General features: G+C 32.8%; 1 protein-coding gene across 1 annotated transcript in view; it reads left to right on the forward strand.

Annotated features, from left to right (window-relative positions):
* Nucleotides 1-17,879, forward strand: part of CDH12 (cadherin 12) — a 993,970-nt gene that overhangs the window by 789,923 nt on the left and 186,168 nt on the right. The window contains exon 5 of the mRNA XM_079145106.1: nt 11,823-12,117. Coding sequence (XP_079001232.1) covers nt 11,823-12,117 — 295 coding nt within the window. The remainder of the gene's footprint in view (nt 1-11,822; nt 12,118-17,879) is intronic.

Raw genomic sequence — 17,879 nt, forward strand, 5'->3', positions numbered from 1 at the left:
AAGTTTTTGAAATGTATCAGTAAGAGAGCGCTAACAACAGATAGAAAGCATCCTGGACTTGGTTGATTTATGAATCAGTTGATCTGTACTGAAATTAATGAATCAAATATGTTTAAAACATTTCACCTGAGATATTTATTATTATTTATTAACAAATTATGTATATTTTGTATATACTGGAAGGTGACAGAATTTTTATGTAGATTTAGTTTTAATTTTGAAATCTTATTTATATTTATCTAATGCTAATTATTTTGTTTACATGTAATAAGGCAGTTTATGTTATCAAATAAAAACAAGTTCTCTTTAAAATTTTAATAATTTATAACTTAAGGGAAATAAAATATGCATAAAATGAACTATAATAATAATAATGACTTCCGAGGTAATAGTTAAATTTAGTTTTAGAGATTTGGGTTCATCTGCTTTATTAGTGTTGTTAAATATATATACAAAGAAATTAGTGTAGGACATATAGATTTTTAAAATTATAGTTTGCATTTAGAATGTGAATTATTTTCAAAGATTTATCATATCTTGATAGCATATATTACTGGTTGGTCTGAAAATTAATGCCTATAGGGTATGTAACATAGTACATGATATTCTGTACGGACTAATAAAATAATAAAATGGAGAAATCATAGTTAATATTAAAATTTATAAATGATATCTAATTATAATCACATGTTATTATAAGTGATTATCACTTAATTTAAGTCCAGACTAAATGGTACGTATTTAAGTATTCTGAAAAATAATCACATTGCCTGAATTTATATATAACATTCACTTTTATTCAAAAGAGATTATATCACTCAAAATTTGATTAGAAATACTTTATCTTCTAGGAATGTTTTGCTACCTAAAACTTTGATTTGTGAAAAATGTTTTATAGCTTGGGAAATGTAGGGAGGAAATTATTTTAACCTCCCAATTTTCCTTCAAAACCCTGGCGTCAAGCCAGTGACCTCTCTAACTCTTATGGAAGCGCTTATTAATATTTTGTGACAGTCTCAAGTGATAGAATATAATCTAAATTAAGCACAGTTGTAAAATATGACGAACTGAGAAAATAACTTGCCCCTTACATGCAACCACACATGCAATATTCAAGGAGAAAAAGAGATGAAAGAGAATAGTGGGGGAATAGTATATGTATTTTTTTTCTTTAGCAAGATGTACAATATATCCTAGCACATTAACATTTGTTGCTCCTGAACATCGCAAGCTGTCTTTGTTCTCCTTTGCTCTTCTTTTGTGTATCTCTGGGGAAGTGTGGGCCTTTTTGAAATGGATTTCTACTTTCTTAAATAGAAGGTGAAACATTTCCAGATGATAAATAGCTTTGGGTCTGTTACCCAGGCAGGGGAGTTCTCTACTCACACTGGACCGTTAAAGGGAATTCCTAACCTTGTGAAGTGATATTCCTGTTGCTCAATTTGCAACAATCAAGCTAGAAAGAACAAATGAGTCCTCTCATGAGAGTAGAATAGCACAGAATGTCAAATATTCTTAGGCATTTAGTAACTTTGGAAAGAAAGAAATTTGCATTACAGCATTACGAAGTCAGATCATCTTCCGGTCTGGACTTCTTTTGTCTATAAACAATATCATAATCACAATCGAATGGATTTTTAGCTAATCCAGTAACCAATGTGATGTTCCTGAGAGAAGAATAAGCATTAGTTTGAAACTAAAGAACTACAAAACAGAAACATTAAGTATTTTATAGGTTTACCAGTAAAGATATAGCAAAAAGCATTTGTTTTCTATGTAATAAAAGTATTTCAGCCAAAGAAATTCACTTTAAAAAATATTTTGGCCAATTTAGCCGAGTTAATCCTGCATTTAAATAAAATGGATACAATATTATTTCATATCTCAAGCATCAACTGCTGAACCATATGGCTAAATCATTCTATACCCATTTTAAATTGGTAATAAGTATTACCACTTATATGCAATTATTACTCCAGTATTTCCTGAAGGAATCCTGTACAAGGAATTTTCCCTTTACCTTTTAATGTGTATGTGTAAAAATAGCTGTCAGAACAGCCTCTTTTTCATGCTACCACTGAGCTATATCTCCAGCCCAAAGGTGTCCATTTCTGGTTTCAAAGCTCTCCCTATTATGTAAAGCAGATTTTGTGTGACCAATTTTGCTGGTATATGGTTTAAGACTGAACAAAAAATTTAATAAAACAGTTAGAATAATAAAGAGTAGAAGACATAACAAGAAATTTCTTGTTTCAATAGACAAATTCAGAAGGATTTTGACAAAGACAAATGACAATAAAATTAGTTGATATATTAATGTGTGATCCTTATATCTTTAAAGAAAATAAAGACCCAAAATTCTAATGCAATGCATGAAACTTTGATGAATCCATGTGCAAAAAAAGAAGATATTTGGAGAGAAATATCCATAATATTGAATAAGTGATGTTTATTAAAAGATAAGTATTTTAATTAATTTCCTTAAATGACTTAATAGCATTGTGATTGTGTAGGATAAGGTCTTATTTTAAATAAATCAGTGCTTAGGAGTGTATAGTGAACTATTATATTTGCATTTTTCCAAAATGTCCATTTAAGAACAAAGCATATACAACGCAATGTTCCTAATTATTTACTCTAAATGGTGAGAATATAGGTTTTTATTCTATCATTCCAGTTTTCTATTGTTTTTAAATTTTGTTCAATACAATTTTGTTAAAGTAAAATGGCGTATTGCCCACAAACATTTGACTCTTCTCCTAAGACCATCAGTGATTTGTAATCTAGGAACAAAAGTGCGAGCCCTTTATCCTGATGGGAATGGCATAGAGGCCATTAGAATGGATATCTAATTACTGTAAGTAACAAAGGGGTAAAGGACTGGTAACTGTCAAAGGTACTCAGATGCTGGATGCAAGAGTTTACATTGAGAGGACTCCAGCAAAGTAGGGGCAACTTTGAAAAAGTCTTAAAATTGTCAGCTATTTTGGACAAAATAAATAAGGCCTGCTAGGTAAAATACAGAGGTTGACTGGTATTGCATATACATTATTTTTCTCACCTGAATGAAATCATAAGCAAAGGTATAAATCACCAGAGCATGAGCAATACAGAATAAGACAAACATCATTACCCTATGTGCCCTTATGACTACACAAATGGTGTGACTCTACATCATGTACCACCAAATAAATGAAAAGTTGCACCCCATTTGCATACAATGAATCAAAAGACAAAATTAAATTTTAAAAAACTAAAGAATTGATGTTTAACAATTTTGAAGTTTTTATAAGATGTTAACAATAAAAATTCTAAGTGATAAGAAAAAAAAGAAATTATTGTTTAGATCATCTGGATTTAGAGTAGGACTGGCACCACATTATGGTTAAAATATTCTCCACCACATATCTGAAATTCAGAACAATGACTGGTTCTCTTTCCATTAATACTAGATCAAAACTCTAATCAACTCGCAAATCCATAATTGCAAATTAGATTATGTAACATTTAAATGGACAGAAAGCTAAGAGACTAAGAGTCATCAGATATTTGAGGAATGCCAGCAATATGGTTAGCAAAATACTCATATTTCAAAACCAAAAATAAATGTTTAATGAACAGATAATTCAGGCAAAGTACAAAAAGCAAGAGTCCTCAAAAATGTGAAAAATACCCACTTTCTGCAAGATAATGATATGATTCTTTAAAATGGGAATATCAAAGTAAAAGAAAGAAGTATTGGAATATGTCTATGTTTATGTGTGTACTGACTTTGAAAATGAGAAAGAATATCAATAAATTATTGTAATATAAAAACATTTTTAAGGGAAATAGACATACAAAATGAATAATGTGAGTGAAATATATATGATATATGGAATATTCTTGATTTCTAACACTGAACATATGAATTCTAGATAAATAACAGAGAAAACAGGATGAGAAATAATAAGGAAAATAATCCTAGAAGAAAATGTCTAAGTGTTGAAGAAAAATAGGTTTTTAACGGAAAACCTATTTACAAAGTGCACATCCTGAGGGAAAACACACATAAACTCAACCTGGAGAAAAATATTGAAAATTTTCAAAACTACATATTTGGATATAATGGTCTAAATAATTAGAATACCAAGATTTAAAAAGATTAAATAAATAGGAAAAAATACTAGATAAATTAATTAGTTTAAAGTAAATAGAAAAAAGGCTCATTGTCTACAAAGTAATGAAACATTCTGTCTTGCTTTCCAGAAATCAGTGAATATACAAGAAAATACAATAATCCCCTCAAATGTATGAAGACAGATTTCCAACCTAGAAATATGTACCCAGACAATAATTAATTTTACATGGCTGCAAAATAAAGGCACTTTCTGGTATGCAAAGACTCCAGGAACAGAACCATTCTGAAGACATTGTATGATATTGGCAAACAGAGGAATGAACCAAAGTAGAAAAAAACATAAGATGCAAGATCTGGTTTCCAAACCAGGAGATTAACAAAGAAAAGTTCCAAGTTCTCTTGTTTGGGTTAGGAAGGTTTAGACCTTCCTCTGGGAGGTATGTACTGAAAAGGAGATTGATGTTGGCCTGAGAAATAGGATAAGATTAAGGGTATAAAAAAAAATAAAATAATATAAACAAATGAACAAGGATTACATAATAGAAAAAAAATCCATATTTAAAAAGAAAACACAGAAAGCACATCAGCATTGCATATTATTTGATGGTGAAACAAAAATATTTACATTATGGCAATTGTTAGGATTTTAAAAAATATTTTAGCATCAACTTATAGAAAAACCTTAGAAAACTTATGTATCAGTAAAAGTCCCCTAGAGAAGCAGAAATAATCAAATTATTAGATACACACATAGATATAGATATATATAAATGTAGACATTGATAAGAAATCGGCTAATAAGAAACTGGCTCCATCATTATGGAGACTCACTGGTATCAAGATATACAGTCATCAAGGTGGGGACGCATCAAAGCTGGTGATGTGATTCCAGTATAAATATAAGTAACCTCAAGACCCAGAAAGACCTAATAATTCAAGTTCAAAGCAAAAATTATTTTAAAAGATGTGACAGTGACCCAACTCTAAAGCAATCAGGCAATAGGAGTTCCTTCTTATTCACAAAAGGGCTAGCCTTTTGTTTCTAGTGAGGCCCTGAACTGATTGGATGTGGTCCACTCACCCAAAGAAGGACAACCTAACTTTTTTACTCTACTGAGAACCCAAATGTTAATCTCTTAGAAACTCCCACACAGACACACCCAGAATAATATTGGATCAAATCTTTAGGAATCTCATAAACCAATCAAGTGGGCACTTACAGTTAGCCATCGGGGTTACATAAAAAACAAGACAGACTTTGTAAATCTTCAGGAAGATGATGGAAGGTGGGGGAAGAAATGGGAGGAGATATAGGGGAAAGGGTGGAGGTGTTAATGCTGTGCCCTTAGGAGATGGAGAACCACAATCATTGTAGGACTGAACAGAATTTGGAAAAGGAAACACGTGCTATTTAGGCAAGTGTTTCATTAATAACACATAAACTGAATTGTATTTCAAATCTATTGGAAAAGAAAGGTGGTGTGGCACATAATCAGAAATTTTATAAGTATTATGGTTCATATAAGAGGTGGTCCCCAGTAGCTTATGCGTTGGACAACGCATAAAAGTTTAGAGGGAAAATTATTCAGTTATAAGAGTCAGTCTAATTAATGCATCAATCCACTTGAATAGATTAACTGAATAGTAACTGTAGGCCGGCAGGGTATGGCTGGAGGGGGTGGGTCACTGGGAATTGCCTTTAGGGTTTATATTTTGTCCCTGTTAATCAGAGCTTTCAGTCAACTTCTTTGCCATGTCCTGAACTGCTTTCCTGAAGCACAACCTTCTGCCATGATGTTCTGCCTCCCATCAGTCCCAGAGAAATCAAACCAGTTTGTCTATGGCCTGAGACCTCTGAAACTGTGAAACCCAAATAAATTCTTCTTCCTCTATATTGTTCTTGTCAGGTCTTCTGGTCTTGGCAAAAAAAAAACAAAAAACAAAACAAAAAAAAAAAACCTAACCTAATATTCCATATTCCATAGTATGCATATAAAGTCATTAAGATTTAAAATAACATATCAAAAGGTGGCAACAATGTTAAAATATTTTTTGTATAGAATTTCTTGAAAAAAATGTTTTGTATTAACCTTGAATTTTTACCCTCACATCACAACCTCTTAAGGGTCATAACTGTAACAATCCACCATTGTCAGCATCGTCTCCCTCCAGGAAATATGCCTAGATATATATATATATATATATATATACCTAGATATATACATATATATATATATATATATATATATTATGCTGATTTTAGGTCCTTTGAGCATAAACTGAGAAGTGGGATAGCTGGGTCAAATGGTGGTTCCATTTCAAATTTTCTGAGGAATTTCCATCCCTCTTTCCATAGTGTTTATACCAATTTGCAGTACCATCATCAATGTATGAGTGTACCTTTTTCTCCATATTACTCAGCCTTAAAGAAGAGTGAAATTATAGCATTTGCTGGTAAATGGATGGAGCTGGAGAATATCATGCTAAGTGAAATAAGCCAATCCCCAAAACCCAAAAGTCAATTTTTTTTTCTGATAAGTGGTTGCTAATTCACAATGAGGGGCAGGCTAGGGAAGAACAGAGTTACTTTAGATTAGGTAGAGAGGAGTGAAGGGAGGGGAGGGAGTTTGGGAGGAGGAAGGATAATAGAATTAATCAAACATCATTACCCCATGTATATACATAACTATATGACCCATGGGATTCTATATCATATATCACCAGAAGAATGAGAAATTATACTCCATTATATATGATGTATCAAAGTGTATTCTACTGTTATGTATAACTAATAAAAATGAAATTTAAAAAAATTTGAAAAGCTGACCTATACAAAATAGGTAAAAAAAAAAAAGTAACAATGAATGTCCCCTATTATCTATTTTTTCCATATTTTCTTATAATTTAAGAAAACAAAAGATAAAATTCTCTCAAAAAATTCTACCAATTTCAACCTCAGAGACTAAGGCAATAGGAGAAGGGGTGAAATGAATGCTTATGAAAGTTAAGAAAGGGATGAATGAATGAGATTTGGAGCACAAGGAGCAATGTACAAAGCAGTGTCTATTTTAAAGAACAAAGAAATTAAGATTTTAAATAATATTTCAAAGGCAGCAACAACTATTTTTTCTGTAAAATTCCTTGAAAAAATGTGTTGTATCAGCTTTCCATTTTTACAATCACATCACAACTTCATAAGTGTCATAACTGTAACAGTCCAGCATTGTCATTTCCATCTCCCTCCAGGAAATATGCCCATTTCTAAGATTTAGGGACTACATAATGATGCAGAGTTTATGTTAAATTGTTTCATGTAGCAGTAAACTGGTAACTCAGTAAAATTTGTCCAGCAGGTAAGTCTACTGCACTTATGTAAAATGCACATACATATGAATTAATAATAGTATTTGTTAAACATAATTATTGGTTTTCATACAAAACTACATTTTTAAAATTAGTGGGATTTTTTCCTCCCAACACACCCCATGCTCCCTTCGTGCCTGGTAAATATTCCCCTGTCCTGACAAATGGAAAAGTAAAAATAAAATCACTGCTGGACATGGTGATACAAAAGCATTTTCCATTTTATGTGCACTTTTCAACCCGTAGAAAGTAAGAATATACTCCATTTTTTTTTGCAGCAGCAGCTTCCAAAATATAATCAGAGAGATGCTAGTAAACATTTAACTTTAGATTAGCTTTCTCAAAACTTTTGAGCACAGAAATTGAAGATTTGCTCACACTCTGAAGCTAGTCCTCAGTATCTTTTTTAAGCCTCTCTTGGCATCTCATTTTCACGCACCATCTGAGATGACTTGGAACACATCAGAAAATAACACCACCACTTCCACAAAGCAACTGCCTGGACAGTGTCTATTTCCACATCCATCATTTATGGAACTCTGTTTCTGGGAGAAATTTTATTTTAAGTGTCAATACTAAAAAATGATATTATTGGACTTGGCTGCTTCAGTCAGTAAATGCAGTCGGCACCTACTCAGCAACAGTTTATTTTTATTACTTGGAATAAGACACATTTCTGACTGTTATTTTTAAATTGTCATAAAGGAAAATAAATTTAATTTTGGTGGAGTTATCAGCATGCTGTATGTGTAGCTTGGAGTGACTGTAAAATGATGCATGCCCCATGATTTTATTTTTACAGTTAACACCACCCAAAAATGAGACAAAGCATGTGAATCCTTCTGCCCCAGCCCTCTTTATGCAAATGAGATTATGAAATTGCTTCACAGAGTAGGCTCAGTCTACATTCCATTGTTGAAAGGCCTGGGACAGCAGTTCTATCTATGGAGATAAATGTCTCAAATCTTAGTTTTCAACATCTCTCAAGATTCATAAAAATGATCATAGTTTTGGTCTTGATATTTGACTTTTTATTTCAGGAACATAAATGTAAGAAAATATACACAGGCGCACATTTACCACATTATTTAAGAAAGAATGGGTGATGTACATTATAGCATTCAAATTCACTAAATGAACATAATGCAGTCACTTAAAAGAATTGAAGAATTTCAAGTGATACTGAAAAATAATTATGGTACTGTTATTGAAATATGTCAACTCAGTTTTTTACATCAAGTGTTCACATACAATCAGAGAAATATTTACATATGTATATAAATTATAGCTAATATATTTCCATGCTTTTTTACACTTTCCATTTGTATATATTTATTTCTAAAACATATAAGTAAAATATAATAAGCTATTTTTAAGTGAAAGAATGATAGATATTCTCATCTTAATTTATCCCATTTTCTATTCAAAATACTTTATAATTTAAAGAAAATTTTATATTATCCAACATCAGGGCATTATTATTTATCTAGCATCAGATTTGATATAGAAAATAACTGCACTTTATGCCAGTCACCCCTGTTCTTGAGTTACTCAGTATTGAATAGTTAATTTTAAATATTGCCTGTCAATTCAGGATAACACCTGTGATCTGCATTAAGCTTTTATCATGCGTTCAATTCCTATAAAAATTATAATCTTTCAAAAGTTTTACATTCAACAACTTCATTTGCAACTCAAAGTTTTAATGTATTTTCAGGTATTTTTTATATAGCTATAATCTCTGAAAAGCTCATTTTTTTTACATTAGAAGGAGGAAAAGGTAGAAGATTGAGGAGAACCAGCAGTGAATTTAATTTAAATTTTGGATAGGGATAGAAACACATTTGCATTTTTATTCTTATGACATTTTCAAAAGAAAACATTTTTGATTTTACCTAAATATGCTGTGTTTTGTTTTGTTTTGTTTGTAATTCTACTTGGAGTACTTTGAAAAAACCAACTTGGAATTTTCACTCAATTCTGAAGATATCAGCACATATTCTTTGAACTATTGGCAAAGTGATCCATTTTATGAAGTCATTTCCATTGCATTGAGCTTTTGCCTGTCTTATATCTTTAGATAAATTCCAAAGCTAAAGCAATACCCACTGTATTGAATATCTTAAATGGTATGATTGAAATTTGTAATTTGAAATTCCTAAGTTCAAAGAATATTTATCTACAGCTTGATTTTACACTTGAAATTTCCTATGCTTCATAGCAGTTTCTAAAATATTTGGAGGAAAAAAACTTCCTCTTATCATTCATAGCAATTTTCTTCATTCTTAATTAAAACATAGAAACTTACAGAAATATCGAATTCATATGCCCTCTAATTGTTGCCTTAGTCTTTTAATTATGCCTCTTCACTCTTGAAGAGAAGACCACAGAGCCCAAGTGACTTCAGGGTTGGTAGGACTAGTTTTTGGCAATCCCATAGGAAGGATTTCAAGTGTGTTGCACAGAGTAAGAGACGGAAGTTAATTAGAAATAGTGAGGATAGGGTGGCACAGGATAGGCACTAAGTGGACATTCTCATGGAGAGACAGGGTAGCTATTGCACAATCTGGGTTTTTGAAGGGATTTGTGGGTTTTTTTTTCATCTTACCTCAATTTTTAATACTCCATTAAGTGATTTGTTACCCTTCTTAGAAACCTCAGAAAGTCTTTGTGTAGGTACTGATAGTCACAGGTGTCTGTGACCTATTTTTGGTGATGACCTGTCACAACAGGAGAGTTATGAAGGCCTGATCATAAGAGATCTTGACACGATAGTTACCTTAAGGGATTATAATTAACTGTCTGGAGAGTTTGGACATACCAGTTCCCATTTTCCTGATGCTGGTCTACTTTGAAAAAGTTTTCTGTTATCCCCAGTTCTGTGACTTATGAGCTGTCTTTGATGTGTATGTCTGTTATCCTACCTCTACCACTTACTCAGGACTGACTCCTAACACCACCAGGTGTAAATCTTTATGCTTACACTCACACACGAATATATTTTCAGAGCAAGTTTTGAAGTAAATGCAAGTTCCAAAATGAATAAATTCAAGTTAATAATGTTAATCTGAAGAATAACATTTTACTGAATGTAAATCACAATGTCAAGCTTGAAAGCAAAGAGGTACTAATGTTAACATTTAATTGGTATTTCTAATTTGATGTTACTGATACTAACACCCAGAAAGGTAAATGCAAATAAAATACGTTTATGTAATTAAAAATATTTAAAATCTCTTTTTTGCTGCAATATTAACAAACACAAAAGTCATTTTTGTACCAAAATTTTGCCAGAGAGCAGTACCTGTATGTAGATTGTAAGGCACAGTCCAATGGTTATGGGCACTATAAAAGTTCAGCGTTGTTTCTTTAAGTGATCTGTTGACTACAATGAGCTCCCAAATATAAAATCTCAGAAACTGAAATCAGAAAATTATATCATCATGAGTGAAAACAGTTTAAAACATTTTATATCAGCACCTGAATTAAAACAAATGTAGATGATATAATTATATGAATACAAATTATTGTGTAAAATAATTATAAATACATTTATTTATATTAATTATAAGAATATGTATTAACAAACTTTTTATAACATGATATTTTAATGTGCTATTTCTTGCATAAATTTACTTATTCTGGGATAATTTATGGTTTTCCAAAGCTATGTTGAGCCTTTCACTTATTCTTGGACTCCAGTTTGAGCAATGAGGACCACGTCACTGTGATGAATTCCCTTCTCTTTGATTCTCTCCCTTATTGATTTCATGTGTATCTTATTTCATGGTACAATACAGTGAACTGATAATGTGTTGAATTTCAAAAGAAATTAACTGAATTCAAATTTCTCTGTATTACAAACAAGAAATATTCTATAAGGAGAATGAATTAGAAGAAACTTATCTATTAATCTGAGATGAAAACCACTGATCCTACTAATAATTTGGTTAATATTAGATAATTCATATAATCCCAACCAGTTAAAATGAGATAGTCTATCATTTATAACTGAAAGATCTTCTATGACTATATCTAGGATCTCTGTCTCTCTCTCTCACTCTCTCTCTCTCTCTCTCTCTCTCTCTCTCTCTCTATATATATATATATATGTGTGTATGTATTCACTGCCCATTTTTTCAAATTTTCTGAATGTTTAAAATTTTTATATTCAAAAATGATGGAGAAAAATGAAAAGAGACGGTTTTTGTTTAATATTCCTAATTAAATAAATTATACTGCAAGATGTGACTCTTTAATAATGGCAACATTTTTAATGGTCTCCCTCTCTTCTCTCCTTCTCTCTCTCTCTCTCTCTCTATCTTCCCCCACCCCAAAGCTTCATTCTGACTTGGACAAGGGAGAGGGTACTGTTAAATACACCCTCTCGGGAGACGGTGCTGGCACTGTTTTTACCATTGATGAAACTACAGGCGACATTCATGCAATAAGGAGCCTGGATAGAGAAGAAAAACCTTTCTATACCCTGCGTGCACAGGCTGTGGACATAGAGACCAGGAAACCCTTGGAGCCTGAATCAGAGTTCATCATCAAAGTGCAGGATATTAATGACAATGAGCCAAAGTTTTTGGATGGACCTTATGTTGCTAGTGTTCCAGAAATGTCTCCTGTGGGTAAGTAGGCAAATGAAAACTGTCAGATGCTAATAAACTTCTCCAACATTCACATTTTCAGGTTAATGTAAATATATTATTTGTAAATTCTCTAATTACTTTTCAACTATAGAGGCTGCAATTATTTTTATTTATTTTCTCAGCATTTTCTATTTAATTCTTTTTTCTCTTCATTATGAAGGTATCAATTAGAATATAGACCATTCTCCATGTTTCCCACATATTGATTTACCTAACTTCATAACACCCCTTATAGTTCAAGAATAAAAAAATAATTTTGTATTGAAACAGATTATCCTTAACAATTCTAGATACCAAGTGACTGCTAGGTATAACTACCTCATACCACCAAATAACAGAGAGAAATTTTGACTCAAGTATGCAAATCTTAACCAAAGTGTGTACTGAGTCTGACCTAGAAAGAGTCCAGAAAGAGGTGTTTTACATCTTTTTTAGAATCAATAGAGATTCGAGAATGGTAAGATCATTTATTTTGTGTATATAAATATTCCATATTAGTTATACTACCAAACAACAAAGAAAATAATGTTATGATTTTATTATTAGAATAAATTTACAATTTGATTATGGTGACATCATCATTCTTAATAATCTATATTTAATATAAATTCATATTTCAGCATCAAAGACTTCACAAATTCCTATAATATATACCATAAGGTTAACTAAGCTGAGAATTCTAGCCTTAATGGCCATTTTAATTAAGATTTTTACTCCTCGGTCACAACTGCAAATTCATTCTTGTATTCTAGTTCCTATAACTTCTAGTTCCTATCACTGGTATTCACAGCACATTTTTATTTTTTCAAATTTTATGAGTGTTTAAAATTTTTGTAATCAAAATAATGGAGTAAAAAGAAAAGAGACTAGAAGTTTTTGTTCAATATTCCCGATTAAAGAAATTATCTTCAGGAACTTCTAGTTCCTATCACATATGGAAGATAAAGTCGCTACATGTAGGTTAAACTTGAAACTTGTAGTGAGCCATTGTTAATATTTCCTGAGTCTGACATGTCTCAGAGGGCTGCTGCTCCCCTACAACCGTTCAGGACATGCAGGGAAGATTGCACACACTGCCCTGAGGGCAGAAGCAGGTTAGTGGCTATAGAAGTTGTCACATAGATTTACTACAAATGCACTTGAAATTGTGTGTGTGACCTTATCAGCCATTCAGAGACCAAATTCTCACCCTTACCTAAGAAATCAAATGGAAGTAGTTCACTTAGATTCCAAATTTTAATTTGTGTACTCAGAGCTGCAGATCTCATTCATTTTCCGATGCATTTTTGAATTGCCCATTTTATGCAGCATTATGATTGCTGGAGATTTAGAAGTACAGTGGGGAAGAAGAATGCACTACCAGAAAACAGGAAATGAGGGAGACAATTTTATTAATTGTGTCTTTAGTTTACAGGGAGAAGAAAAGTAAAGGTAACATTCTTTGAGAAAAAGACTTTTAAGAAAACAATGCTATTCAGTAGATAAGTAGTTTAACCCAGTCACTTTGTATAAATTAGAAATATCGACATGAATTTGGAATGCTTAGTGATTCTATTACTAAAACAACATCCTTAAAGCAAACACACACATCTTGTTACAGTATCAGAAAATTCTGTCTCATGAGATAAACAATTAGGTCTTTTGTTGATTAGGATAAAGCACAGGGCCGAAGAGCTAAGCCCTTATTTAGAAAATTTGCAGCTAGTGCCTGACAAAAGAAATCAATCTGGGAAATCAGGAGAAAGGTAGGTAAATGAGAAAATGAAGTAGACCCAGCTTTTGCAGTTTCAGGGTGTAACACCGTTAAGGTCTGTGGAAAATGAGTCTGTGTGAAGTGTGTCGTTCTGTGCCATTAATAATATTTCTCCTTGGCTACTCAAAAGTCTCCTGTAAAAACTTAACTTGGCTTGCAGCACATTCCTTCCACCCCATGGTAGTAGGGATAGACCCCGAGTCTTTCTGCTCAAGGCAAGGACTCTACCTCTGAGCTGCAGCCCTGCCCCCAGCTCTTTTCATTTTATTCTGAGACGGGTTCCAAGTTTCCTGAGCTGACCTTGAGTTTGTGATCCTCCTGCTCAGCCTTGTGGTAGCTGGGATTAGAGGCCTGTACCACCCTACCCACTTTCCCCTGTCAATTTGATTTTTTATTTGTTCCTTTTAGATATGCATGACAGTAGAGTATATTTTGACATAGTATACATACCTGGAGTATAACTTATTCTAATTAGGAGCACAGTCTTCTGGATGTACATGATGGTGAGATTCACTGAAGTGTACCCATATTTTTTCATAGCTGGAGTATTTCTTTTGAATCTGAAACTATTTACATATTGTGGGTTACTCTGGGTATTCTTGAAATACATTTACATACTGTGCTCTTTTCAAATGAACACCGAGGTACAAGCACCACCTATGAATTAAATGTTAAAAGTAAAAATGTAGCATACATTGCTTTTGCCTTTCTTCATAATGTCCCCACACATATAAAGCCCAAGACACTGGAGAGCCACCTACACTTGTGGCATCTGTTGCTTCTCTTTTTCTGTGACTAATTTAAATCTCACCAACAACTATTGTGTATCCAGAACTTGTATTTACTGGATATTTCCAGATTACTTGAACTCCATTCTCAAGTATGCGCTTCTTACTGGGTGGAAATGGTTCACTGCTGTAATAAGCAAATAAAAGTTTATTTTTTCCCCCACCTTCCTAACTACCACCCACCCCCATATAATCTAGGCAGTCCTTCCTCTTTGACATTTTTCTGGGAATATTTAAACATTGATCCAGACTGAATGGAACTCTTCACATTAAATTCACATTGTAGCTTTGGTTGCAACACATCTCACTTGAGGCATTCCCTATGATACAACTTTTCTTTCCCAACCACTGAGAATGGGACAATTTCAATTTTTTAAAAGAAAAGAAACAACCAATTTAAAAATACATATAGTGAAATAATTTATTTTGTAATACAAAAGAGAACACGAAGTAGTATTGGAATGAAGTGTCTTATGCAAATGTCTATGTCACAATCATGGATTAGATACCTGAAATCATGGTACTCAAATAACTTGCAAAGAAATTAAGTGAAATGAAAATTACATGGAACGTAAGTGTATAAAGAGAGAATGGTGGTGATCAGAGCAGGTTGAGATTTTAGAGGAAAATCAATATTTAAGACTTATAACACTATGGAGTGCATTTAATTCCCTAAGTTGAAGAAAATTCTACTGAATCTATGAATTGTTTAAGAGAAAGGTCATTCTGTTACCAACTTCTGCTACATCCAATATGCCATGGAAGTAATATTCAGAGATAAAGTGCTTTTACTTTGACCTAAGGAAATTACTTAATGATCCAGATATTCTCCAACTCAAAGCTACTCCTTGGAGACAAATTTAGACTTTATGAATGTGGTCTTAATTCTTTAAGATCACTAGAGTTACAATGAATTGCAGGAATGTGCCCTCTTTAATATCTGATGATTATGCATCAGTAGATTATGCAGTTTAAGTTACTTTCCATGGAACACTGGAAGGCTTCAAGTGTTTAAATCCATATTCACACTGTGGTCTCTCCCTCTGCGTCAGCTAACTCATTTTGAGACAGCTGATTAGATTATTAATAACCAGGTCTCCATGACATGTTTTAGTAGTTGTCAATTGTGAATCATGAATCATAATTTATGTAGTAAAATGTACCACTCCCTAAGCAATACCAAGGTACCAGATAATGTAGCCAGAGATTTTTATTCTTTATTTTATTTCATCTTAAAAAAAAAAATCCTTTGTACATTATTTTTATATGTTTTATTTTTTCTTTATAAAACTCAGTAATTCCTGTATCTGAGAAAGTAAGAACATCTCCCAGGCTCTTTGGAATGGATTTAATCATAATTATACTGTTTTTCTAGGGTTAGTAGCTACTAAAAAACGATCTGGGGGAAACTTAGTTTTAGATTTCAATTTCAGATAATATTCTTAGAAGTTTGGAATGCCTATTATTGTCTTATAGTAAATATATTATATTTTAATATATAATTTTAGAATGGCGTTCCTGCTTAAAACAGATCTGAAGAATAGGAATCTCTTATCCACCTTCTTAGAAAAAGCTTTACTAGAAGTTTAAGTAAACCAAGGTACATTGGAAAAATTAACTACAGGCTTAATTAAAAATAATTAAGAAGTACTCCTTTCATATTTTCTTAGAACTCTATTTTGTTTCACATAAAGTTTGGGGACAAATGCTAAAACGAATTTTTTGTTGTTGTTGTTGTTAGGGTCTTTCAGGGGTTGTTGACTAGACAGTATATTTGGTTTGTACTGAAGAAAGGATATCTCCAAGAAGGAAATAGTGAAGATCTTTATACTTAGCATTAACTTATTACATCATTGTTTTGATGTGGAAACACCTATAAATGCCCACACTTGCTTATTTTCACAGAGATGTCATAGAGGGGGAAAATAAACCCCAAGAAACAATAAAATACATATGTTGCCTTGTCTTAGAGCCGGACGTGATAACTGAGAGCAGCTGCGGAGCACAGCAGAGCAGGAATCTCCTGGGCATAGGTCTATGTTCTTCAGGGCGGTCCTTGTCAGGAATTCGGAGGCAGCAGGTGGATTCTTGTGCTCCTAATACATTCTCCCTCTTTAGCGAGAATCAACCTTCATATTGGAATTTACACTCTAATCCTTAGACCCCATTCGGTTTTCATCAATGGTCTCAATGAAGTGTTAAACTTTTAAAGTTCAAGTTCCAAATCATACATCACATTTATATTTTAGATATCTTTAGTTCCCTTCAATCTGGATCTCTTCCTTGCCTTTTCCTGGCAGGCATGACCCTAACCCTTTCGGAGATTTCTGGCCAGTGATTTTTTTTAGGATATCCCTCATTTTGAGTTGTGTGGTTGCCTCATGTATAAACTAAGGATATATATATATATATTTGTCCAAGATACCAGAGAATCAGTGCAGTATTCCTATTGTTCCATCAGATAGGACATGGTTCTAATTTGTCTCATTACTAATGATACTCCTTTTCAGTAACTGATGAAGGTTGTGTATCAGTTATCTATTGTTACCTAATGCATTGACCCAAAACTTAGAGGTTATAGCCAAGCTATTGGCTCAGGTTAGCTTAATCTGGGATAAGTAAGTTCACCCCTCATTTTGCAATGATACAAAAGCATGAACATGAAGAAGCTGTGATAATTTTGATCCTCTTATATTCTGCCTAACACTTTGTAGTCTCCCGCTTTCTCATGAATTCTGGACATTCCTCTCCAGCAATATATATTCAACCACTTCCTAGGACCCCAAGTTTTTATCCTATTATGGTATCAGTTCAAAGTCCAGGAGCTCATCATCTAAATCAAGTCCAGATGGAACAGGGTTCTTGAGTTCAGCTCATCGCCATTTAGAATCTGTGAAAGTGCAGAGGCCTGTTACTTACCCACAACACACCTAGAACAGGTTGGTGATATAAGTGTGAGGCATTTCTGCAGATATTTCTGTGAAAAAGTGGAATAATGAACAGCATAAAGGAGTAACCCGTCCATCACAACTCTGAAATCTGGGTACTCAATGTGGGAAATCATTTGACCATCTTTAATATTGGGAATACATGCCCATGACTTTAAGGTCCACCTTAAAGTCCTCCCTGCTTTTACATAAAATATAGCAAAAACTTTATATCTATATGAAGCCCCTTTTACTTTTTAAAATTTTCAGTAG

The sequence above is a fragment of the Sciurus vulgaris genome, assembly GCF_902686455.1.
Source record: "Sciurus vulgaris genome assembly, chromosome: 6".
Taxonomy (NCBI): domain Eukaryota; kingdom Metazoa; phylum Chordata; class Mammalia; order Rodentia; family Sciuridae; genus Sciurus; species Sciurus vulgaris.